Raw genomic sequence first — 26,927 nt, 5'->3', positions numbered from 1 at the left:
TCTTTCATCAAGCCAGAGATGACAGTCTCCAAAGAGAGTTGGCTAGCAAGACAGAGTCTTTTGTAATGTAAGGCAGTCACAGGAGTGACATCCATCACTGTGCTATACTTATTGTTTATAAGCAAGTCACTGGTCCCAACTGCACTCAAAGGGAGGGGATTCCCCAAAGGTGTCAACACCAGGAGACTCTGGGAATCATGGAGCCACCTTAGAGTCTGTCATACAAGGATATCTTTGTTGCTTCTGAGTTTTTAAATTAAAAATAACCATAAATATAATCCTTAAAACATTGTGATGTGCAACACTAAATAAGAATTAAAATCTAAACCCAGAGTGCGTCTGGTGTCAAAGCTTGTGACCTTCACACTTCCCTGGACATATTTCAAATGTAGATATACACATACCATGGACTAGATCCAGTTCAAACTTTATTTCTAACATTTCTGAGTAAATCTCTGGAATGAAGAGTAAGAGCAAAGGCCGAGCAGTGGAGTGTTTTCTAGCTATGTATAGTGGTAGGACTTTGGGCATTTCTTTGACCCTCAGTTTCAGCACAATTAAAAGAGGTTAATTTTACCGGTTATATGAATTACTTTTGCAATTATTCTGGGGACGAAAAGAGACATTGACTATTCAATAAATGTTTGCTTCTGGAATCGATGTCTCCAACATGCTTATATGAAGTAAAAGTGAAGGTGCTAAGAGAAGGGAGACGAAATCCTTGAGTAAGGTGTGTGTTTCACTGGTCCCTCACCGACTACCCTATGTTTTGATCACAAAACAAAACAAAACTTCACTACTTTCATAGGAGGAAAAATGCATTTGAGTGTTAGTACAAATGCATTTAGCTTAGTACTGATTTGAACATTTTCTATCATTTGTATTTTTAATTTTTTCCTTCCATGGTTGTTTCTGCTCTTCACCCATTTGTGTTTTTGTTCTTGGGGTTTTTTTTTTTTTTTTCTTTCTTTTTTTGAGATATCCATTGATTTGACCTTTCTCTATCCCATGCACCCAAATATTCTCATCCCCACTCTGGTCATTTATCTCATTTTGTTTATGGTGTGTTGGGGTGGGAGGCGAGGTGCGGGAGTGAGAGGGCACACATACAGTTGCGTTTCATTTCAGTAGTCAATTCCATCGCTCTCCTAGAACAGCGAATACCAGGTTTGTTTTCTAACTGTGATCAGTGTTGACTTCGGGAAACCCTTCTTGGCAAAGTTTGGTCCGCAGCGGCCGCTAGATTTATCGGCAGTCCTAGATGCTGGTGGCCGCGCCGCTTGCTCCCGGGAGGCTGGGGCGGCCCGGGCCCCTGCGCGGCGGCGGCCGCCGCCGCCCCCTCCCTCCGTCCCTGCTCTCCCCGCTGCGCCCCGGGGCGCGCGCCCGTGCCCGGCCCCCGCCCGCGCCGCCGCGCGAGCTCCGGAGTGGGCTGCGGTCACTGCGCGTCCCGGCGCGGGGCAGACGCCGGCCGGGTGGGCGGCGAGGAGTGCGCTAGCGGGACGACGGGGGCTTCGGCGCCGGCCAGCCCGGCCCAGCGCGCTCGGCTGGGAAACTTCTGCGGGCTCAAGGCCGGAGCTCTGCGCAGGGTCGGGGAAGGAAAGGTAAGGAGGGGAGCCCGGGAGCGCCTCGGCGGCCGCCTCCCAAAACCAGTCCGCACACTCGCATCTCGCGCGCTTTGGTGCAACTTCGCGGGCGCGGCTTCTATCCGGGCCCCGCCCCAGGGTGGGGGCTGCGAGGCCGCCGACCCCCGGGAGCGCCTTTGCTTCGCCGCCCTGTGCTCCGCGCTGCCTGCGCTGGCCGCACCGCCGCTCCGCTCCCGGCCCCGCTCGGGCCAGTTCGAGCCCAGGAGGCCGGGTGGCGCCGCTCGCAGCTCCGCCGGCTGGGAGTCTGCTGCTGAGGGCTCCGCGCGCACGGCCCCTGGGAACTCGAGTCGTCCGCCCTAGAGGCGAATCTTTCCCCCAGATCTTCTGTTAGCCCCACTCTTGCCCAGGCATCTTGGAGCCCAAAGAAAAAGGCCAGATTTTCGAGGGAGAAAAGCTGGTCCAAGGGGCCCTGACAGTCTTAGGTTTCATGGGGAAGTGCAGCGGTTGGGAGTTCCTTTCCCTGTCTGCTAAGGGCCTGACTAGGGTCAGTGTTTCACACTGAGTTGGGGACACGCGAAAGCTGTCTCATCAAAGGTCACGCTGACCTGTTTTTTCTATTTGGGGATCCACCTTGGAAAAAAAAAAAAAGGAAGGAAAGAAACAAAACCACTAAATTACCTCATCACCAAGGTCAGTTATAGAGGTAAAATACATTTTGAGGGTCTGTATTTTAGGAAAAGATTAAAGGCACAGAATCAAAATACGGTAATAGGGCTATGGCAAAACAACAACAAAAAACTGTTTTAGCCAAGGAGACATTTGCAAAACATGATAATGTTCTACATGTGAATAATAAGTGGAAAAGTAGAATTAGAAGCCCACTCTTGAACATAATCCAACTTGTTTTAGTAAACATCTAGAATGGGACAATCTTTCTTCCTTCCTGACTTTTTATTCTAACTCTTCTAGTTAGGTATTTTGAATTTGCAGGCTTGGACACGGCAATCTCATTTTATGGCAGTCTTAAGAAGTTATTGGTCTCGGTTCATACTAAGGTTTTGTGGTGACTCTTTTCTGTTATTTTTAATATCAGGGAGTGTTGCATGGTCATATCCCTTGTGTGACAGTACAGTAACTTGGCATTGTTCTTTGTGGCAAAAGAAAACCAAACGAGAAATACATGAAACAAAATATAAGCAAAACAAAAATTGGATCTCCTTCCACATTTGCAGAATGAAGAGGTCTGGCTGATCCCAGATGATTTTAAGGCTCTTTTCCTTCCCTGAAGCCTGGAGAATTTAGGATACAAATACAAATTGAAATGTAGAGTAAGACATTTTCTGTCCTAAAATTTAAACCTATAAACTGGGAGACACTGGAGAGTTGAGTTTCTTTAATCTCAGCCGTGTCTCAAAATAGCTGAATCATTGTGCATCTTGTGCTTCTAAATGGTGACATTCTATGCTTATCAAATCATAATGTGTCCTGGAAAACCAAACTCCCATGCTTCTTAACCACAAGATGCCTAAGAGCATTGACACACTAGAGCATTCACGTCTGCTTATTTTGAAATAGTCAAGATCAAGAATGGTTATGAAGTGTTGGCTGTGGTGTGTGAGTGTCACAACACGTAAGCAACATGGCAGGCAAGAAGTTTCAAAACTGCTTTGGAAAATATCTATGATAGATTGATCTGCAAGCCTGCAAATTGCAGTTGAAATTGGCTTTTGTAATTATGGTTGTTGGTCAACTAAGATTAGGAGCTATAGAGAGTAAGTAAGAATTGACAAGAGTATACTGAATCATTTAGATTTTTTTTTTTTTTTTTGAGGAAAAGGGAAAATGTTTCTCTATGTTATCCAAGTAGTTACAGGAAAATGTCTTTTTTTTTTTTAAAGATTTTATTTATTTATTCATGAGAGACAGAGAGAGAGAGGCAGAGGGAGAAGCAGGCTCCCAAGGAGCAGGGAGCCCGATGCGGTACTCGATCCCAGGACTCTGGGACCATGACCTGAGCTGAAGGCAGAGGCTTAACCATCTGAGCCACCCAGGCGCCCCAGGAAAATGTCTTAAAGTGAAAGTTATAATAGGTATTTTTATTCTTTTTGAGATTTTATTTATTTATTTGTCAGAGAGAAAGAAAGCACAAGCAGAGGGGACTGGCAGGCAGAGGGAGAAGCAGGCTCCCCGCTGAGCAGGGAGCCCGATGCGGGGCTCCATCCCAGGACCCTGGGATCGCGACCTGAGCCGAAGGCAGTGGCTTAATGACTGAGCCACCCAGGCGTCCCATAATAGGCATTTTTAAAAATTAAATAACCGAAAGTTGCTGACTTGAAGCCCCTATAACAATGCTGGATCGCCCTCCAACCCAAAGAATACAGGGATTGATTCACACAGACCCAAAGTGAGACCTTCTCATTTTGTTCTTCTTCATTTATATTCTTCAACAGAATAATAACCTCTGGTGACTCTTACACACAGTATGAAATTGGTTCTAGAAAGACAATCAACTGGCTGAGCCTAGGCAAGAATCTTCATTGCTCTGAGCCTCAGTTTTCACTCCAAACAATGCTGATAAAACTACTGAGGTTGTAGAGGTGTTGTGACTGCTAAATGGGTCAGTAAATGGAAGACCTGGTGCCTGGGACATAGTAAGAACAGAACTAGTTGTAATTTTCCCTATCTCCCTTAATAGGTGATTGCTTACTAACTGAAGAAACTATAGGATGAACATTAGTTACAGTTTTTGCTTTTAAATTCAAAAACTCTATGTAGCAAAATCTTGATAATTGTTGAATCTGGATAATAGGTATATGGAGATTTAATAGCTAGTATTTTCTCTATCTTTGTATGTGTTTATTAGTCAGAAAAAAAAACTAAGCATGGATCTGGAAAAAACACATAAGATACATTTCTAATCTTACACTGCATTTTAAATTGCAATTTAAAAATTGTTCTATATGGCCTGGAAGGATAAACACAATTATATATAAGAAGTGAGTGGGGTGGGAAATGGTACTTGAGAACAGTCCATGGAGATCTTCAATTTTTGTGGAATTTTTTTTATTATAAAAAAGATTTTTACAATGACAATGATGTTTATTAATTCTGGTCATTGGGTTCATGGATTTTAATTCTTTGAAATTTTGTACTTAAAAATTTTCAAATTAATATAAAATCACCTTATTATTTTATAAAATTGTTATAAAGAATGCAAACAATACAGATATACACAAAGACAAAAGTAAAGTATCCCACTATCCAGAAATCATCTTTAACATTAAGTGTATAGATGGATATAGATCATGTATTAACTAATACGTATGTATTAATATGTAACATGCTACTCCGGGGACACAAATAATGTTCTAGGGTTTGTTTGTCTAATGTTTGTTTTCAATCTTTGACGGACATTCTAGAAAACAAGCTTATTTGCATTTTGCTTTATGTGACTTTAGACAGTCTCTTAAAATGTAGTATTTATTTAAAACTTTATGCAATAACTGACTTTAAATGAGTTTTAAGTAGCTTAGGTTTATTTGCATATGAGATATTTTTAGCTATTTAAAATAGATCTCATAATTTGAAAGTAAGCTTAAATTGTATCAACATTTGAATTTCACTAAAATGCAAGCTCCAGGAGGGCAGGGATTTATCGAATTATTGCATATTAATTAATATTTTCCTGGCCATTTGAAAGTTGATGACACAGTCAATTATGTTATAATGTTTGTTTTGAAATTAAGCATCATGTCAATGCAATGGAAATCTTAGGGAACAACCTGAGCATAGCACAGATTTTTTGCTTGCTCATGCGTCATTTACTCAGCCAGAACACCATGTGAACACATTAAACTATAACCAGCTGACTTAAGCCATGTAGGAATACACAAAACACAAATACACGTACACCTGAAACATCTCCCAGCTACCTTGGTTCACCACAGGTTATCCTGCAAGATTGTGTTCTGCTATTCTTTTGCAGTGGTGAACTTTTCTCTATAAAAACACACCCCTTCAGCATCCCAAGAATGTCTAAGCATCTTGATTCAACACGTCAAATAGTGCACACAAAAGGAAGGCTTCAATATTGAAGAGAAACTTGAAATAATCAAACATTTCAAAAGAATCAGGAGAATATGTGAATTTCCAGCAGAAACAAGGGAATAATTTACATTGCTTATCCACAGGCAGAGCTGCCAAAATAAGAGGAACATCTATGGTTGGAATACGCTCAAGTATTACAAAGTCAAGAAAAACAAGGCCAAAAGAAATAGAAGAAATGGAAAGATTGTAGAACATGTGAATTGAGAACCAAACAGGAAACGGTCTCCCACAATCAAAGAGAAAGCTCCTTTGTCTGTGCAAACACCTTGAAAGGAAATCTCCATACCCTTCAGGAGTGCTCCTTTTAGCACTAGTAGTGGCTGGTTTGGTGGTTTCAAACATCACTGACCCTGATGTGTGGTCCACCTGGTTATTTAGCCAGAAAAAATGAAAGAGACTCTAACCAGTTAGCTAGATCACGTGAGCTTGTTTCGCATGTTTGTCAGGAAGAAACATGAGAACCTGAACTAAATAAACATAGAAAGGTGAGTTCATTTGCTGCATATAAGTCACTTGGAGGAAAAGGAAGTGAAGGTGTCTACCTTTGATTCATATCAAGAAAAGACTGTTTAATGGATCCATGGGTCCAGCTTGTCTTGCATTTTTCAGCATGAATCTCTGGTGGACTTACGGCATGACATGAGAGCAGCTGCTCAAAAGTCTGCTTGTGCTTTTAACCATTTCCAGTTTAAGGAGAACTTGGAGCAGAGCATGGGGATTGTTTATTAAAAGCAATCAAATGACATGGTTGAGAAGGAGAGGTTTACTGCTGTTTCATCAAATGAAGAATTATAGGACACTGAGTGATTCAAGACGGGACCCACCTTCCTAACCCTGTGTTGCTCAAAAAGTTGTAATTTCTTAAGAAGACATTTAAATTCATTGAATCTAGAATTGAAGGGAGAAAACAAGAATGTTGTTGATTTGTTCCAGTAAGTCCAGATATTTAGATTCAAACTGTACATGAAGCAGTGTGTTATTATTTGCATCTGTCTGCCTGGGAGTGATTCTGGGCTCTATCATTTGTGTATCCTTAGGCAACCTAACTTCCCTATACCTCAGTTTTCTCATCTGTAAAATAGGGACAATAGAACTATATATTTCAAAAAGTTGTGAGGATTAAATGACTTAATATTTTAAGATTCTTAGAATCATGCCTGGCACATAGTAAGTGCTCAGTAAATGTTAGATGCTGGTAGTAGCAGTAATGGTAGTAAATGAGGTTCAAGACGATGGTGACTAGCTTTGCGTTAATTTCCCATTGCTCAACTCATCTGAATGTGGTGGAGTCCCACAACTAGAAGATTTACAGAGCTATTTGAGTTTCTGTAGTCTGTCTTTGAGTGTTAATCTCTAGATGTGTCTGAGATACCAAGTATTTGCCCTATACATATGGCTCAGTTTTACAAAGAACTAAGTGGGAAGTCCCACCCAAGGAAACTTGGTATTCCAGGCATTTTGGAGATTGTATATGGATGACATAATTATTCTGGAAATTGCCCATGTGTCCAAATGCTTAACAGTGTTGGGGCTGTCTGACTCCACTGAAGGAGAACCTGTAATAAGTTGCTGGTAACCTTAGTGAATTTATTTGTAATTCCCAGGGCCTCTCTTAGTGTCTTGTTTTCCAGATACTATTCTTCAAAAGTATTACTGTTCTTAACTGGTTTTCCTGATTTAAATCTAGCAAAGATTGAGTGTCTTCTTCTCCAAAGATCTGTTTTCCAACTCCATCATAAAATGTAGATTATTAAAGTCTCACATATAGTAAGTACTCATAATTGCGTGTATTAGTTTCCTGCTGCTTTGTAACAGTACCACAGACTAGTGGCTGAAAACACCACAAATCCATCATTGCATAGTTTTTGTGGGTCAGGAGTCCAGGCATAGCTGAGCTGGATCCTCTGCCTTGGGTGTTGAGAGCCTGCTATCCAGGTGTCAGCCTCACTGCACTCCCCATTTGGAGTCCAAGGACCTCTTCCAAGATTTTCAGGTGGTTGGAGGAATTCACCTCCTTGCGGTTGTAGGACTGACATTCCCATTATCTTGGTAACTGTTAGTTGAGGACTTCTGTCAGCTCCCAGAGACTGCTGGCCATTACTTGGCTTGTGGCCCCCATGAGCAGTTCACAACATGGCGTTTGCTCTCTTCCAGGCCAGGAGGAACACGACTCTCCAATTTTCAATCCCTCTCCAGTCCTACAATCTTATATAGCTTAATAATCACAGGTGATTATTCCAGCACCATTTGCCATATAATGTTACCTAATCAAGAGAGTATCTGTCCCATCCCATTCACAGGTCTGCCACACTCAAGGAGAGAGGATTATTGCATGTGTGCACCAATGAGACAGGAATCCTGGGGACCATCTTACAATTCTGCTTATGTGATAAAGTGAGAAATCAGACACTGCTGCAGGTAATCAAATGGACTTTAGCGAAGCCCTGAGAATCAGAGAAGTCCAGCATGGGCTGTAGGCATGTTCTCTAATTTTCTCAAGTCTCAAGAGAAGCCAAGCTCTCATTGGTATGGAAGGTCAAAGGCATATTCCAGCCCAGAAGTCTAATGGTGCATGAAGAAACTCGTATATTATATGAAAACAAAGGCTGGTATAGACCCTTTGGAATCCAGAAGGCCATAATTCAATCTCCACTACAAAATTTATGAGATTATCTGTCTGGGATTTCCAATGTATTCCATGAAGTATCATCAGAAGATGAAATGAGAAAATGAAACAATGTGATATAGTTGCTTGGGAAAGTGTAATTCTCCTAAGGCAAAAGGAAAAAGTAGTGACTTCCTTGGTAGGATAAAGAGGCCAAGAGCTATAGTGGGGTTGGCCACCTATGTAGGCAGAAACCAGATGGCGACATCTACGCCACAGATAACATCTGATAATTGTAGCATATGAATATTGTAGCCAATATCATTTACATTTATATCAACTCTCTGTTCTTAATCTTAGATAATTCTCCCATATTTATACACTTATACATTATACATATGCACTGTTTGCACAGTGTCATGCCAAGTCTTTTTCATTTCCTTTCTCTGTTACTTGAGAGGCTCTAGACTAGCACTGTCCAAGAGAAATATAATGCAAGCCACATACATAATTTTAAATTTTTTAGTAGCAACATTAAAAAAATAAGACATGGGCAAAATTAACTTTAATGTCTCATTTAACCCAGTATCTCTAAAACATAATCATCTCAACATATAGTCAACATAAAAGTTATTAATGACATACTCTATCTTTGTGCTAAGTCTTTGAAATCCATGTGTATAACACATCTCAATTCAGACCAGGCACATGTGGCTAATGGCTACCATATTGGACAGCACAACTCTAGAGTTCTATCTAAGGCCTTGGATCATGGGCATTTAACTTCAACTCTCATTCTCTCTGCACTCACTTTCTAGCTAATCTCGCCAACCCCAGGCTTTCTTCAGTATTGTCCTGTGTAATAGTAACTATTAAAGATCCCTCTGTCTTGCCCCTTATCTTCTGCTTTGAACTCTGTTGCTAGACCAAGAGTATTAATTGAGTTAATTGAGAATAAAACTGTGTTCCCCTTTCCTCTGATTTCTTTCCAAACTTTGGGATCTCTTAAAATTCCAAAGGGTCTTCAACCTTTCTTTGTTCCTCTGTCTCAATAGAGACACTTCTTCCTTTCACTTCTTCCTCATAGTATAATATATGCTTTCCTTTCTTTCTAGTCCAACATCTAAATCATTGATTCAGGTATTAGTCACATCTCACTTGGGCTTCTTACTTGTTCCAAAACTATTCTGAACACTGCATTTATACCTGAGCATTGTTATCCTTATCAGTCATTGAACATTTATTGAAGACTCACTGTGTTCTAATCAGAGGGGAATTCCATATATGTTTCCATATACACATATGTAAAATAACCAACTAATAAAGCTGACATTTATATGACTAAATATATATGACCAATGACTATATATAATATATATTACATATTACATGTGTATTATTTATGGTCAATATAACATAACATATGATGGAAGCCATGTTGACAGATAATAAAGGCCATAAAAATTCAGAGCTAGAAGGTGCAAATTCAGGCCACCCTGTTGAGGAAAGGCTGCTGCAGAATATCCACAAGCCTTGAGCCCTCTTGGAATGATGAGTGGCAAGGAAGGAAAATGCCTCCCCACCTGAGCAAAGCATGGGAATGAGAACACACAAGGCAAAAATGTGCCTTTCCAGCTCCTTCAAAGTAAGAATTAAAATTAGATCCTTTACCCTACAGACTGTTCTGGTGTCTCTCAACCTCACCCCCTAATAGTTCTTAACCCTTGTTGCATGTCAGAACATTCCAGTGCCTGGGCCCCGCCACAGTCCATAAGTAATTAAATAAGTGGTCTCTAGAGTGGGGCCTCGATCATAAACTTGGTGTTAAGACCTGCAGTAATTCAGTTCCACTACTCAACTCTGTATTTTAACCCATGCTAGGAAAAGTCTTCTGTTCCTTATCACACATAGGGTCGTGTTATGTTAGAGCCAAAAGGACCTCACATTGTTTTGTCCAACACTTCCATTTTACCACTGAGGAAACAGGTCTAGTAAGATTAAAATCACACAGCTATTTAGGGGCACGGCTAAGACTAGAACCTTTCTTTTAAGTAACAGGGTGAACTGAACCAATAGACACAGAATGGAGCGTTAACACCAGCACTACCGTCCTGGGCAGACAGTGAGGGATCAAAAGCACAAGAGTAATCTTAATAGAAGGACAGCCAGTGGTCAGCCAGGAAGGAACAAAGCTGAGGTCCTGCAAACAAACAAGGATAATTCAGAAATCATGCAGGAACAACATAAAATAATGGCACTCAAACTTTAATGTGCGTAAGAATCAACTGGGAGCTTATTAGAAGGGCATCTTCCTGGGTCCCTTCCTGGCCCAGTAATTCTGGGATGGGCCCAGGGAAGGGACATTCTAACAAGCCACCCGGGTGACACTTAACATCAGTGATTTGAGGATCCCTGCTGAGAAGCACTGAACACTTATCTGAGGCAGAAGAGTATTGTTGTCTTCCAGAAACTGGCTTCTTGGCCATTGGAAAGTAAAGACTCAAGGGTGGGTTGGTTATAGGGGTACCCCAATCAGCCATAGGAGGTCGGGACACAGGGAAGAACAATAGAGATCACCCCTGCAGGAATGAGTAAATTTAGAATTTAAAATTTAAAGTTGGGTAGCCACCAAAAGTAACATTTGCATTTCTGTATTCAATTGTAATCCTCTGGGTGAAAGAAAGCTTTTAAAAACTAAATTCTCCAAAAGGCTCAGCTCTGTAAAATACAAGCAACAAGTACAGCGATGCTATCTCTATATTATTTTTAAATTTGCCAAGAAGTTTTAATATCGATTTCCTCATTTGAGTCTTGTAGCACCCTTTAGAGTGGACAGAGTAGGTGATATTACCTCCGCTTGACTGATGAATAAACATGCCTGAGTTCATCTAAGTAGCAAGGAGGAAATGAATGCCTACATTTTCTAAATCCTGGTACTGTGGGAAGCAGAATAATAAATATGATTTAGTCTGAGCTTCAGAATCAGGCAGGACTGGGTGGAATGTTAGTCCCAAGATTAGCAATGCGACCTTGAACAATTTACTTACCTTCTCTGGGTTTCAATTTTCTCATCTGTAAGATGGAGATACAGTACCTTCTCGATGGGGTTGTTGTGAAGGTTAAGTGAAATAATTCTTGAATATGCCTGGCATGTAGGTCCTGAGTAAGTGTACCTCACTGAGGATAAGTAGAGAAACCAGCTTTAAGTAAATGATTATTTTGCATATGGAACACATACCAAAGTTAGGACCTATTCCAATTAATGAGTAGAATATTGATGGAATTTTTATCTCCTGGGTTGCCTAGCAACCAAAACTAACGCAGTGCCACAAACTACAAGAGTTGTTGTTTTTTAATCAGATTAAAATTCAGCTGCTCTTAAGGAGCTCAATTTCTATGAAGACAAAAGGATTCCCCTATGAATTTGGAGCTGTGCCAGACATTTAAATAAGCAGTGTCCCACCTCCTTAGTGATTTTGTACCGAAATGCCTTGGATGTTGGGATATTCCCTACCTCTTTTCCCCTGGGTGACGGAAGATGTCAGAACATCCATTAAATTGGATAGAGTAGGCCTGGAGAAGGCAGAATGCTTGTACCTGGATACCAGTGTGGTCAATCAACGTTCCGTGAGTGCCAGAAATACAAAAACAGTTGTCTTTGCCCCGTAAGAGTTTCAGGAGCTAGGAGAGGAAGTCAGTCAGTGTTGAATAATAATACAGCAAATTATTTCATGCGTGGCTTTCTAGGTCTATTTCCCTGGCTCGACGGTAAGGATTATGGCAGGTCTTAAATATTCAGTGTTAGGATGATTATTTTCCTGGCAAACCGGTCCTGACAGAATATCCCACTGTCTCCCAACACGTTCATATCCAATTCACAGCCTTGAAAAGGGGCCCTGCCTGCTGGTGAGGGCATGGCGCTGAGCGGACAGGGACTCCTACCTGGACTTCTGCCTCACTTACCTCAAGTCAGTTACTTAGCCGATCTTGTGCCCTGCTTTTCTCGTTGGTAAGCAGAGCATGATAATTTAGATTCTGCCTCCCTCGTGGCAACAAGTGTGACGCGATGAGATAATAAATGTTCAGGCTGTGAACAGATAAACGCCATTTCTGAGCTAGTCTTAATCAGTTGGTCCCAAGTCTCCATCCTATTTCATGGAGCATCCTTGTACCTGTCTTTAAATGTCCTCATTCCTCTATAACTCAGGGTCTCACAGCCTAAGGAGTAAAATGGGGGGAACTGGGAATTATTGTGTTTATTTGCACTTAATTTTGTCTCCATCATTTGTATCTTCGTGTGCTAATTTCTCTGGCGGGGAAGATGTGCTTTCCTGCCAGAGAAATCCATCGTGCCACTTTGGCATCTCAACATTTATTTACCCAAAAACATGACTTAAGGCCTCCAGGCTTTTCAAGCAGGCAGCTGGTTGATGAATCATGTTCAGTCGTGGAGTGCTGCTGGCCCATATCAGAGGAACACTCATGCCTGTCACCTGCCCCTGTCAGTTCTTTCTCTTCTAATAAAATACATCTGTTTTGGTGACTGAATAAAAACACCCCGAGGGAAGAAAGGCTGGGTGTGGAGTAATTTAATCAGGGCAAGTCAGCACTCTGTGTTGCTGTGTTGAGTGCTACAGTATCAAGGATAGGAAAATGATTTGGTAGCAGCTTCTTGAAACAGAAGCCGCCAGAAAGGGCTGGAAGCGCAGTTCTTCTGATGATCATAATGGGTCACCCTCCTGGAATGCAGGTGGCCCAACCTGTCCCCCAAGTCCGGATCGTCAGGGGACAAGATTCCCAGAAGCTCCCTTCTGCATTGCCACAAGGTTTTACATGGCCTTTCTCTGTTAGCATCATTTTAACATTCTGTTGAGGATTATAAATTTTTAAGGAAGGTCAAACCAAAGTTCAGAGCTCTGGCAGCAGCGCTTTTTAATATTGGCTTTAGTGGCTGTGTTAGGTATCCTGAGGAACTGATTAATTTAAAATGCCCTAGTTTTAAAAGTAAAACAGCAGGGAGACTGACATTTGCGGTCTGGTATTCTGCAGTTCTCACTACTCATTGTATTAAAAAAAATTTTTTTTTCTTTGTTGTGAATATCCAGTAGTATATAATTTTGTGTTGCATTTAAAGAGGAGAAAGTAAACATGTTCGGGGTGCTGGTCTGCCCCGAATCGCATCATCTCACATGAGCGATGGGGGGAGGCAGGATTTAGGGGGCATGGGATATTTAAAGTACATTTGAAAGTAGCTTAAGTACAAATAGCAATATAAGTTATAGGTCTTTGGTTTGTTTTTTGTTTTCTTTTTTTAATGATTCACCTGCTGATGCTCTTAAAGTCCTTACTTGCTGAGGAAGGAATCACTATCCAGGATGAAGAATCAGGAACTCCAACAACAGTGGCTCCTTTATTTCCATTTCTAATTCTGTTGGTGATTATACTGTTCCCTTTTTTACTTCAGCTAAGTCATTTTCACTTCTCTGTGTGTATTTTTTTTTTTTTTCTATGAGACAAGATCTGTGATACCCGATATTTTATTAACAGGTGTTCTGGAAATGATCTATCTCAAAAATAAAAACACTAAATATAGCAGTTAAGTTCAAGCATTCTGAATGTTGTTATGGTTTAAAAATCCAATCCAATGAATGCTTCACATTGAAACTATTTCTTGTTAAGAAACCTGGGGATAAATGATATATATCCTACAGCTCTATCATCCTGGTTAAATCTCTCCTGACTCAGATCACACATTAGCATTTTTACCATATGGCTCAAAGGGTAGAGAATATATGTGCAGAGGAACAAATCGGTAACATTTTTTGACCATCTGGTAAATAAATGTGTAAGTAGCAGGAATTTTAATATTATTTGTTTAGTTATATGGGTACAGATTTAACTTGAAATAGCCTCTAATACAGTAAGGTAGATCTGAATTTATATTTCTCAAATAATTTTGATCTAATTCATGAAACATACTCATAGTCTACTCTGTGCTTTTAAAATCTGACTCCTAAGTATGTGTTTCTCATGTTTATTGTTTTATTAGGGCTCCTTAGAGTGCCTAATTTAAAATCTCTTTCCTGAGAAGCCACATGATTGGAGCCAGCATAGAGGCTTCCCTGGAGAAGTTCTGCTCTACCCCGACCACTGTGTGACCAGGGATAAATTAGCTGGCCTCTCTAAGCCTCGAATTTTTCATCTATAAGTGTGAATAGCACTGTCAAACAGTATCTCTCAGAGGGTGGGCCATGAAAGGCCATGGACTGATGTCTAAGAATCTTGGGGGGGATTGTCAAGACACCCAACACATAGGCCCGACCCCACCCTCAGAGATTCTGACTCAGTATGTCTGCACACAGCTTATGAATCTGCATTTTTAGTCACTGTCCCAAGAGATTCTGAGGTACACCAAGCTATTGTTATGAAGATGAGTTGATGATAGCACCTAGCTTTCTAGCAGAATATGTAGTTAGCTAATTCTAACAAGTGCTAAAATTTCGGTAAATAATTTATTATTATTATTAAGCATAACCCTAAAAATAGACATCTTCTATCCTAGAAACTTAACAGCATTTGTGCCCTCGCTGTATTATTCCTTATAACTAATGCAAATATATAGTTATGTCACGATAAAATTTTAAAAAATATTCTAACTTCATAGAAAATAGCATATCAACTTGAATAGTAATGCTGGTGATTCATTTAAATATACCTCTCAATTTTCCTTCTTTAATTAGATCCTTCTTTTTTTTCTTGTCCAGGAAACCACAAAATATTTGTGGACTAGATCTGAATCAGGAGCCCAGATGTACTTAAAGAAGCTAGCATGGGATTTTTAGTTTTTCAAGATCTATACACACAAAACCCTTAATCACTACAACCCCAGTGTCCGGGCTGTCTCTGGTTTTATAAAGACATAGTGAAACTCTGAGGATGGAAAAGCAAAGGACTTAATTACTTGCTTCAGTATCATCGAATGTCAACTGAAAAGTGAACCAGACAGAAGTACAGCCATGGAGAGAAATTCAAGTCTATGGAAGAACCTGATAGATGAACACCCAGTCTGTACCACCTGGAAGCAAGAGGCCGAAGGAGCCATTTATCATCTTGCCAGTATTTTATTTGTAGTAGGTTTCATGGGCGGCAGTGGATTCTTCGGGCTCCTTTACGTCTTCAGTTTGCTGGGGTTGGGTTTTCTCTGCTCTGCTGTCTGGGCTTGGGTAGATGTCTGTGCAGCTGACATATATTCCTGGAATTTTGTACTGTTTGTCATCTGCTTCATGCAATTTGTTCACATTGCATATCAAGTTCGCAGCATAACTTTTTCCCGAGAATTCCAGCTATTGTACAGCTCCCTTTTCCAGCCTCTGGGGACCTCTTTGCCCGTCTTCAGAACAATTGCTCTGAGCTCTGAAGTGGTTACTTTGGAAAAGGAACACTGTTATGCCATGCAGGGGAAAACCTCCATTGATAAACTCTCCCTGCTTGTTTCGGGAAGGTTTGTACTCTTGGTGCTTGCTCTATATTAGTTATTTCCTTTGTATTAGTTACTAGCTGGTGTTTCTTTCTGCTACACTTTTCCATCTCAGCATAGCACAGTCCTGGGCGGTTTTTAGCACCGTGAGGCATGAGAAACCCCTTGACATGTACGTGACTCATGGACATAGGCGTTTAGAGTACATGCTATTATTTACCTGAAGTAGGATATAATCGAGAGCCTTAATATTTCTTCTTAGAAATCAAATGTACAAATGGGTTTGTCTGGATATGCTATTTGTTTCCAGGCTAATCACTGAGAGTCAAGAAGAGGATGATGCCAGCTTGAATTAATAGAATACTTATGTTGGCATGCAAAGTACTTTAAATAGACTGTGATAGGGCATTCTTTTAAGTAATAGAGAACATTTAAGTTTTATAATGATCAATTTTCTTCAGTAAATTCTAGAATTGCCCACTTGCTAGAAGCAGGGGGTTCACCATATATGATTTTTATATCTATCTTTGTATGTATATAAAGTTTGAAATCAGAAAGTTTGGGGAAACTTTAATGGAAACAATAGTGTGATTATTCATGCCTTTAAAAAGTTTAAATATTAGTCTACAGAGGTATTTACAGTGCCACTCCTTTATGTTCTTCAGTGTTTTCCTACTTAATTTAAAATCCAACTGCGTGCATTGGAACTTTGTCTTCAAGTATAATATATACACACAAATGGGCACATACCATCAATGTATACCTTGATGCATCGTCTGATGAATTTCACCCAATATTCCAGAATCCTAACTGTGTGAGGAACATCAGTACATGAATCTTAGAGGAGATTTTGTCACTTACTGTAATGCGTGAATTTAATATTTCATCCTACAAAATTTTAAAAGCCATAAAGACCACCGGAGATCTGAAATACTGCTCCCTCCCCCTTGCCTCCAATTATGGGCTTGCTTTCTCCTTCTCTCATGAATGATGTTCTTTGTTTTGGGTAGGATCAGAGTGACGGTTGATGGCGAATTTCTGCATTACATTTTCCCCTTCCAGTTCCTGGACTCTCCGGAATGGGACTCACTGAGACCCACAGAGGAAGGCATTTTTCAGGTAAGGGGTAACTAGACCACAGAGTGAACACCACCTCTTCCAAACAGACAGACGTTTGTTTAAAAACAGGCTATGGTGAGCGCTGTGAATTGTGTAAGACTGATGAATCACAGACCTGTACTCCTGAAACAAATAATACATTTTATGTTAATTAAAAACATATATATTATAATAAAAAATAAAATAAAAATAAAAATAAGCAAACAAAACAGCAGATGACAGAGCAATAATTTATATTCAACTTTGGAATGTACTTTGCAGCATGTGTGACTTCGCAGCCCTGTTTGACTCTTGCTGATTACTGTCACTGTGTAGGTCCAGCGACAAGAAAAGGGATGGGCCTTGTATATGACAGAAAGGAGTCCATGATAGATGCTCTTAAATTTTCCTTTGCTTAGCTGCATATATGGAGATTAAAATATAATTAATTGAGATTTGACTATAAACTAAACACTGCCACTGACATGGTGGAGAAAAACACCAAGAATTTAAAAGTCTGCCCTTATTACAAAATGAGGGATTCCTAAAATTTAAAATGCTAATAGATTTTAGTTGTTTTCTAGCAAAAAAAAAAAATGCTAAACTTCCTGTCACTACTCTGCTGCTGTGTCTGATAATTTCGAAAGATAATCACTTCAGTGGATTCTATTATGGTATTTTGTTTTCCTACAATTCATACATGTAACATTCATGTGTGTATGCAAATACAAATTCATATACATATGCAGAATAGGTAAATAAATTCTATTTTGTGCTACAGAAACAATTAGAGTTAAATGTCTGTAGTCTTCGGGACTGACTTGGAACTACTTCTCTAACATTAGCCAACTTTATTATTTTTAGTATCAAGTAGCTCTCACTTCAGTAAAAGGTAAAATATAGATACCCAGATTTTGAAAAGAGAGAAATTGGAAATGGGCACAATGTTGTGATTGTTCATGTTATAAATTATATATGTAGCAAGACATTTTGTAGTTTCTCCCCGTTTTTACAATATATTGTGAGTCAGTGAGCTTTTTTAACCTAAGAAAGCAGCAAGTAAAATTGATTTAAAATTGGGGCCAAAAAAAAGGCAGAATTTTTCTTGCTTCCTAATCTTTGTTTTTTTATGTGGCCTTATATATATATATATATATATATTTTTTTTTTTTTTTTAGGTAACCCTCACAGCAGAAACTGATTGTCGATATGTGTCTTGGAGGAGAAAGAAATTGTATTTGCTCTTCGCTCAGCATCGTTACATCTCCCGCCTGTTTTCGGTTTTAATTGGCAGTGACATTGCAGATAAACTCTATGCCTTGAATGACAGAGTATATACAGGAAAAACATATCACTACGATATTCGGTTACCCAACTTCTATCAAATGTCAAGTCCAAAAATACGCAAATCACCCCTGACAGAACATTTCCGGAATTCCAGGCGGTATTGTGATAAATGACTTCGAAGTCAGAAGTTTTATAATTATAGAAAAGACCCTCTTCATCCTTCCCCAAATGAAACACAGAAAATCGTGCTCACTAACATTTTTACAAATCAAACTCACAGGCAAGATGCCACCGTCAGCTGTTTTACTCATCTCAACTTCTGCATCATGAATAAAGTTTACAAATTTCTCTGTATTTCTTATTGGAACAAGTGGGGAGGCGGAGAATGAACTGTGGGCAATTTCTCCTTTTCTGTGTCAGAACTGGGAGAATGAAATTTTGTGTTCTCAAATATTTCCTCAGATTTATTCAAATCTGCTATCTTGCCCTATTGAGTTAGGCTTTGCTTCTCAAGAAGCAGCCAGAAAGTACTCTCAGCATGAGAGTGGGTTGTGACTATCCACATCAGTGTTCCCAGAAGTCACTTTTTGCCACAACCTCTGATGAAAGCAAGGTGGATTATTGTGGTGGGCAGCGATTATTTATTTTAAATGTGAAGTTATTTAATATGACGAGACAGTAGAATACATGCAAGAGATGATAATATGTCCATCTTGAAGGCTAGCAACAAATAATTTATCAGCTCAGTCTTTCAAGAACATTTGAAAAGAGGCATTTTGTGGAAGACAAAGATGCATACTAATTACAGAGTAAAAAGAATACCCAGGAACAAATAGTAAAAGCGTTGCACAGTATTTCAGTCTCACATGGTTAGCCAAAAGGGCAAGTGTGAATGGTCTGACTGGACAGCAAGGGACTCAGCCAAAGCTCTACTCACCACACAAACGTGGGAGTCCCTTCGACGTTGTAAAGAAGAGCTAACAGATCCTCCATCTGATCCCTATCTTCAGAAACCTGGTTCTTTCTCTGGAGATCACCAGCCGACCATGTTCTTTGGTAGAAAGATAAATCATCATGCATTTAACAAATATGTATTGAGCTCCTACTGTGGCTCCAGGTGCTGACCTGAGCACTAGTGATACACCAGGTAACAGATTCCATCCCTCATAGCACTTACATTCTGGGGTGAGAGAGGCCGATAATAAAATAAAACAGAAAAACCTGGAGTTGGAAAGAGTGTCACCATGGAGAGAGAGAAATTAGGGACAGTGGGTAGGATGGGGCATTGTCATTTTAATAGAATGGTCAAAGAAGGCCTGAATGAGAAGGTAATGTTGAACAGAGACTGAGGGAAGCAAAGGAACAATCCATGCAGACACTTGGGGAATGAGGAATCTGGGGGAGTAGAGAGAAAAGCAAATGAGAAGGCCTGTAGACATGCACAGGAACAGAGAGAAGGCAGCACGGCTACAACAGAATGAGCACTGGTGGGAGAAGGCAAAGAGAATTTGGGGCAGATCGGGTGGGGCCTAATAAGTCATGGTGAGGACTTTGACTTTTATTCTGAGAGTGACCAGAAGCCACCGGGGAATTTTAAATAGAAGGATGGTGTGATCTACCTTATTTAATAAATTCAATAGAATCACACTGGCCAGCCCAGTGAGAATGGACTGGTGGGGGAGGGGAACAAGAGTGGACTTGGAAGGCAGGATCAGGGTTAAGTGTGAGATGCCTACCAGACACAAGTAGAATAAATGGTTGGATGCATCTAGAGTTCAAGAGAAAGGTCTGGGCTTGAGAGAAAGATTTGAGAGTATGTCGCCTACGGATAATATTTAAAGCCATGAGACTTAACTACATGCAGTAAATGTAGATTCAGAAGAAAAATTGTTGGGAGGACCTTTCCTTGGAGCACTCCATTGTTAAGGGGACAGGGAGATGGAGAAGAGTCAGCAAAGGACAAGAGAAGGAGCAGCTAGTGAGGTAGGAAGAAAACCAGAAGCATCATGTCCTGGAAGCCAAGTGAAGAAAGTGTTCAAGGAGAAAGGAGTGATGAACTGTCTCAAATATGGCCAACAGGTCAGGTGCTGTGAAGTCTGAGAATAAACCATGGGGTTGAGCAGCATGGAGGTCACTGGTGAACATGACAGGAACAGTTTTAGTGCAGTGATTGGGAACAAACACTTGACTAAAGTAGGCTGAGGGGAAATGAAAGGCAAGAAATTGGAAAAGCAAGTACAAGTAAGCTTTTCAAGGAGTTTTGATGTGAAGGGAAATAGAAATGAACAGTAGCCTGAGCAGGAAGTGGGGTCAAGAGAGAAGATGTTTTCCATTGTTGTATGTAAGGTAAGAGAAAGAATGGCATATTTGTATGCTGATGGGAATGAGCCACAAGAGAGGGGTGAATTGCTGGAGGGATGCCCTTGAGCAGGTGAGTGATGATGGCATCCAGTGACCTTAAGCAGGAACACGGACAATCAGTCATGAGGAAGGAGGGTGGGCAGAAAGCACGAGGGAGCGCAGTTGCTGGCAAATGAGAGATGTACTGGGAGCTCGTGGACGTTCTCTCATAATTACTTCTGTTTCTCAGTGACCAGGAAACCAAGTGAGCAAGAAGGGTGGGGGAAGAAGTTTTGGGGTTATGGAAGGTACATTATCTTTCTGTACATTAGCATCTGCTGTAAGTGGGACAGTGTGACAAGGTCTGATCATTAGTCTGGATGAGCTATTGAACTCATCAAGTTCAGCGTGAACTAGAGGAATAGTTGGAGGGGTTATCTCCCAGCCCCACATGGCTATCGTGGGCATCCATGACACAAGCAGACACAATGGCAGCACTCTGCTCGGTACAACTGAAGGCCTTCCAGTATTAAAGCACACAGCATCCTAAGGAGAATCCACACCTTAAGTTGGTACCAGCTAATAATGTCACAGGTGTTATTTATCGGAGAGCTTCTAACCATGAAAATCAACTGAGAACAAACCACATAGAAATGGGATGTAGATTTTTGGTTTAAATCATGTTGGTAGAGGGAGCAGAAGAATTTACGTACAATTTTTCCAGAAATCTAACCATTTTTAGGATGAAGGGGAAGGAGTACAAACAGAACAGGCTAAAGGGATATTGAAAGAGGAGGTACGGAGTTGAACCTCACCATCTTCACACTTGTGGGTAGGGCTAGCACCAGCCCTCCTCAGTAGAACAGATACACGATTATCCAACACCTTGGTTTGCACCCAGGTGTTCTCACTTCAACAACAATAACAAAATACCAAAATCCCTCTACTAACCTCTATGTACATACCCTGTATGTTTGGTTTGAAATGTCCAGCAAACCACATTTTGTTCTCTCAAAATACTCTGATCGACACAGAAAGAAGAAACCACAGATATCCAAATAAAAAGTACCCCTGAAGCACAATATCACAGTGCCCTTAAAATTTAATTTCTATTAAAAATTGGGCTCATTTTCATCTCAGCCTAATTGTTTCCAGCCCTAAATCCCTTTGATTCATTTATCACTGGTAAAAGGGCAATAAGATGAGGAACTGGTTGTTTTCTTGTGTTAAAAATGCTTTATGGCTTTGTACACAAGATCTGTATATGCATAAATAAGTAAAGCACCTTGTTCAGAAAGTATAAAGAATTTTAAGACGGAGAAAGTAGAGCACTGAACCAAATGCATGGCTTTTGTAAGCCTGAGGCCCTTTGCCTGCCCATGAAGCTGATCCTAGTCAAGAGTTATCCCTGTGACTTAAAAGAATTGGGGTGATTGTAATTTTCTGTCCTGAATTTTGTGGTCAGGAATGATCCTGAGAAGCAGCCTGAGGGGGAAAAGAAGTGGCTTAAAACGAGCCCATAAACACTCACCCCGGTCACCTAGGCAAGTTCCTAGAGGCTGCCGGCCCCATTTGCACAGCCTTCACTGCAATTGGAAATCTGGAGGCTTCCCATTCCCCTCAGGAGCTCGTCCTTTGAACTTGATTTGACCTCCATACAACGCACCAGTATGATTTGCCCTGGACTCTGCACCTCTAGGAACTCATGGTGCTGAAATTAATCCACCATAAAGAATAGCATGATGCTCTCTCAGCACTTACGGGTTGAGGAATTTTCTCTCCCCTTCAGCAAAGGAGCAGAAGGCAATTCAGTTGCTCTCTGCTCATCTGGATAAGCTTTGGATGTCATTTTGTTGCATTGCACGGAAGCAGAAGGACAGAATTGATTTGACAGAGCAGTTACTAAGTGAAATCCCCCAACCTAGCTGGCAAGAGCCATAAGAGAAACATACTAAGCAGACAATACAAATTATAAGAGCAATACATTATACATCATGTACTCGAAACTCCTGGTTTAACCAAGGACGTAAATATACATGCGGCATTGGATAGCACTAACTGGGTTCCACATTGCTATATGACACATGGTTATAGAAGAAATTAACCTTCAGAAATGGTGTTCCCAAATTAATATTATTTTTTAGCAAATGACAGCTTACTAAACTGTGGGCCATCAGTGGGCCAATTCCTTTATTTTTCTTCCTTCTACCAAAATTTAATACCTCCATATCAATAAAAATACGAATAAATAGCAGTATCATATAGACTTATTATAATAAAATATAAGTTCAATTTGATAGAACTGTGTATTATTTCAAGTTCAAAAATCTTACAATAATGAAAAGATGTTGCAAGACTGAAATATTACTTTAGCACTTAGTCATCTCACTATGAGTGTTAACATCATTTTAATGCTGGATTGTACATTTGCATGTAACATCAGCATGGTTTCAACATAATTTGAAGTTTTATTATTATGCTAAATTTGACTAGTTTTAAAACCTGCTAGCTATTAAAGATTGACAGGGAACTTTTTTCCCCCTGAAGAACTGATCATTTGTGTCTTGAACTATCATTTTTCCCTTTACTCTATTTCAATTCAAGCCTTAGTGATCTTAATAAATATAATTTTATTTTATTTATAGGATTCCAAAACTATTTGTTTTTACATACTTTTATAGTAGGATTGTAGCCCCACTTGATATAACATGAGATGCTTTGAGTCATCTAACTTGTGATTACCACTCTTACTAAATATAAAATTATCTTCCAAATTATAGAATTACAAAACAATATCTTACATCTATTTAATACTTTATAGTTTAAAAAGCATGCCCACATATTATTTCATTTACTTTTTTCTTGAAAGAATCCCACTTTATGGATAAAGGTTAGAGAGGCTGAATCACAGTAAGTGGTGACACTCAACTTAAGCCAGTTCTTCCAAATCAGCCAGTGTGCTTGCGTTTTGCCCGCTACACAGACCATGGTGCTGAGTGACTTGAAGGGAACTAAAACTGGAGGAGATTATGCTAAGTGAAATAAGTCAAGCAGAGAAAGTCAATTATCATATGGTTTCACCTATTTGTGGAACATAAGGAATAGCATGGAGGACATTAGGAGAAGGAAGGGAAAAATGAGGGGGGGAATTGGAGGGAGAGATGAACCATGAGAGACTATGGACTCTGAGAAACAAACAGGGTTTTAGAGGGGAGGGGGGAGGGGGGATTGGTTCCAAGATACAAAAGATATCTTTGGTGCAGTGTAAGTGGACATTTGTGAAGAACAGGGTATTACTATGAGATAGAAATTGGTTCATCTGAGATCAAAGTTTAGCCAATATATGAGCACAATATTTTTCTGAGAAAAGGAATTTCTTTTCAAACTCCCCTACTAGTCTATATCTGTTTGGGAACAGTGCCTGGCACATGGTAGCTGCTTTGTAAATATTTGTTGAGTCTAAGGAAAGTAATTGCATCTGTTCTTGAATCCATATCTGAATTTTAACACTGATTCCCCCTCCCAATTGGACTTCGATCGTGCAGTGCCATCGGTAGTTTTCTCATGGAATAAAATTAAAGGCCTGTAATAATATCATTTTTTTCTACATGTCTTTTTTTTTCTGCATGATACAGAACTATTCTATCTTTAAGTGACTTCAAAGCCACATTTTTCTTACTGATATTGTCGAACTGAGTTTAAGCAACACTTGTCCAGAATGCACAGTTATTAATTTTCAGGTTCCAAGATCATTCTCTGGGTTTGAAAATCTGCAAGCTGATTTAGCTTAATGCCTCTTTGTGTTGGAAACTTGCGATGGATTATTGTGTCCCCTGAGAGTAATTCTATTTTAAATGATAAATAATATAACAGCTTTTGTATTTCATGTTTCTCAGAAATATAGTTTGTAGAGTGTCTAACCTCACCTAAAGCTAGATTCCATACTTTTATTCTAATTATATTTTTACTGTGCAAAAACCATTAAGTACTCATTAAATTTATTTTTGAGAAAAAGGAATAAAATGTGCAGGAGATATGAAATGGGAAAACAGTGGTCAGACATGTGCAAAACACACCTTTTTAGAACCTGTTATTGATCTCATCCTGTTCTTATACCCTCTTCCCTGTGGTGGCAGAAAATACTTGATCCTGACACTTAAAAGTAGTTTCTTCCCCTTTTAAACAGTCATTTTAAATAATTCTGTCAGTCTTTCTGCTTCTCTCCTTGCTCTAGGTGCAGAGGCAAGTTTACAGGGCCTCATGGAAAAGCAGGAGCGGTGTTTTGGCCTCTCTCTGTCCTCTGAGTCCTCCCTGGATGGACTGCAATGTTGCTTGGCCCCTTGGTCTCTGGGGTGCTGGGCTGATGGCCCCAAGAGTGTGGCTGGTCCCGCCCATGCCTCTGACATTGAGGTCTCTGCCTTCTTCCTCCATTGCACCCTGACCCCAGGCATTTCTCACCATCAGACCACTCAATGTTTCTAAATGAATGAATGAATGAATGAATACATCTCAGGCTTAAACCATCGTCTCTTCTCCTCTTTCCAAACCTATCTTTTCCAACTTGTTCCTGTTCATCACAAATCAGCTAGATGGGAAGAGGGAGGAGAGGTAGGTGGGAGGGATGAGGCTGGGCAGGGGAGTGAGCTGTCACTACTATGATGGAGAGGTCACCATAATTCTAATAAAGTGATCTAATCTAGTAGAACATTAAGTATCATTTTGTTGTTATTTATTCCTTTTATTAGAAAAATAATGTGATCATATTATAAGTAAGTTGGAATAAAGTAAATAATAAAGACAATAATTCCACTACTCCAACCTGACTTCTATTAACATGTCGGTATATATTTCTTCTGTTATTTTCCCCATTCATAATAACTTAGGCTGTAAAACAAATTTTAAAATATTTAGCATTTCTTCTATTGGAGAATAATAGTACTTGAAACAAATGCACTCGATTATCCCATCAACTAATATTTACTGAGTTCCAAATATATGCAAATCACATGCTAAGTACCATGGAGATATGAAAGATAATTCAAACACACTTCCTACCCCCCAGAAACTTACCACCTAAAAGGAGAAATAGACTTGTACATAAATATGCAAAAGCTAGCAAGTGATAAGAGCCATAACAGAGTTAGAGACTAACTGCTCGGGAGAATCACATTTCTGTAATTTCACTTTGAAACATGTGGGAATCACACACCAATATATAAACCATTAATAATGTAAGTACTAAATGCCAAGGCATTTTTAATGATTTCATCTTATGATGGTCATTAATAGCAATATTTTCTACTAGATTTTTTTGCTATTCAACATACATTTTCTAGGTACTGAAGTTTTATTTATTCATTAAAACAGTCACATGAAGTCATCTGTGAGATGTCCCGACTCACTTTGGAATGCTTTGTTGCTTTTAGATGTCATTTTCTGAGCTTATAATATATTCATTACACTTCTCTTCAGATAACTTGATGTAGTTGATGTAAATAATACTAAGAAATCCCTAAGTTGTGGTGGGCAGTACAACTGAGTACGAAGAGTTTTGTACATGGCATGGAAGCCAAACTGGTGTTCTGTCCGAACATACGCTTTCCCAAAGTATTTCTATTCTTCCCAGACTTTAGAGACTCAATGACTCTAAAATCCATACCTTGTCAAATCACGACCCTGTTCTCCTAGGAAAGTGTGTGACAGTCTCGGTGGTTTTCAAACCAAATACCCTCAACCATTTTGTGTGGTTCTAGATTGTACCGAATACCTTTGATTTGGACTAAAAAAATATTTCATCTTGTTTACCAGTTTTTATGCCAAATGATAAAACTGCTGGTGGCAGGCTCATACATATTTTATTAGGTTTTATATATGCATTAAGCTCAGGAGGTGTCTTATTTTCATGAATTTATTACAACAATTTAAGTAGTAGTAATAATAATAATTTGCATTTAAATAATTCTTTTCTCCTGAGAACTCTGAGTGCTTTTGCACATCAATTAATGCCTGATGGCAGTGTCATTATTCCCAACTTTATTTTATTATTCCATCTTTATAATGTGTTGCTCTGGGTTTTTGTTTCTAGATGATGTCAATTACCGGGCTGGCTATTATCAGACCTCACATTTACCTCCAAGACCAGCCCTTTTTGAGGATTAATTACATAACAGAATGATTCTGCTCAGTAGAAACTCTATGAAGTTCTGCTTTCTCCAGATACAGATTACAAATCACCCCATGGCTTCACTGTCCATCAAAATCTTATCTATACCATAGACGACATGTTACCAAGAATTGCCAAAAGTTATTTTCCTATCATTCACAACTTTTCCTTTATAAGCACCAAATGCCTCATATAAAGAAGTTATTTACACACTACAAAAAAAAATAGTACCTTTGAAATTGTCTTCCTCGGGGTTGTTGCATTTCT

General features: G+C 39.7%; 1 protein-coding gene and 1 long non-coding RNA gene across 5 annotated transcripts; one reads left to right on the top strand and one right to left on the bottom strand.

Moving 5' to 3' along the window:
* Nucleotides 1-1,368: 1,368 nt before the first annotated feature.
* POPDC3 (popeye domain cAMP effector 3) lies at nucleotides 1,369-18,505 on the top strand. 4 transcript variants are annotated; one of them, XM_081828725.1, is made up of 5 exons: nucleotides 1,369-1,601; nucleotides 5,774-6,175; nucleotides 15,060-15,796; nucleotides 16,783-16,891; nucleotides 18,049-18,505. In XM_081828725.1, exons 3-5 carry the CDS (start codon nucleotides 15,312-15,314, stop codon nucleotides 18,328-18,330), a joined length of 876 nt encoding a protein of 291 aa, XP_081684851.1. In that variant the 5' UTR covers nucleotides 1,369-1,601; nucleotides 5,774-6,175; nucleotides 15,060-15,311; the 3' UTR covers nucleotides 18,331-18,505. The 4 variants fall into 4 exon arrangements, with proteins under 4 accessions (XP_081684851.1, XP_006736920.1, XP_081684853.1 ...); XM_006736857.3 differs by lacking the exon at nucleotides 5,774-6,175; XM_081828727.1 differs by lacking the exons at nucleotides 1,369-1,601; nucleotides 5,774-6,175 and adding an exon at nucleotides 6,185-6,622.
* LOC115942177 (uncharacterized) lies at nucleotides 7,831-26,927 on the bottom strand. Its single transcript, XR_014147858.1, has 4 exons — nucleotides 26,892-26,927; nucleotides 19,095-19,157; nucleotides 11,343-11,976; nucleotides 7,831-10,874 (listed from the first exon to the last, which is right to left on the bottom strand). It is a non-coding gene; the product is annotated as an uncharacterized LOC115942177 (long non-coding RNA).

The sequence above is a fragment of the Leptonychotes weddellii genome, chromosome 8 (assembly GCF_054177405.1).
Source record: "Leptonychotes weddellii isolate Sample4059 chromosome 8, ASM5417740v2, whole genome shotgun sequence".
Classification (NCBI taxonomy): domain Eukaryota; kingdom Metazoa; phylum Chordata; class Mammalia; order Carnivora; family Phocidae; genus Leptonychotes; species Leptonychotes weddellii.
This window is presented reverse-complemented; position numbering and strand designations above follow the sequence as displayed.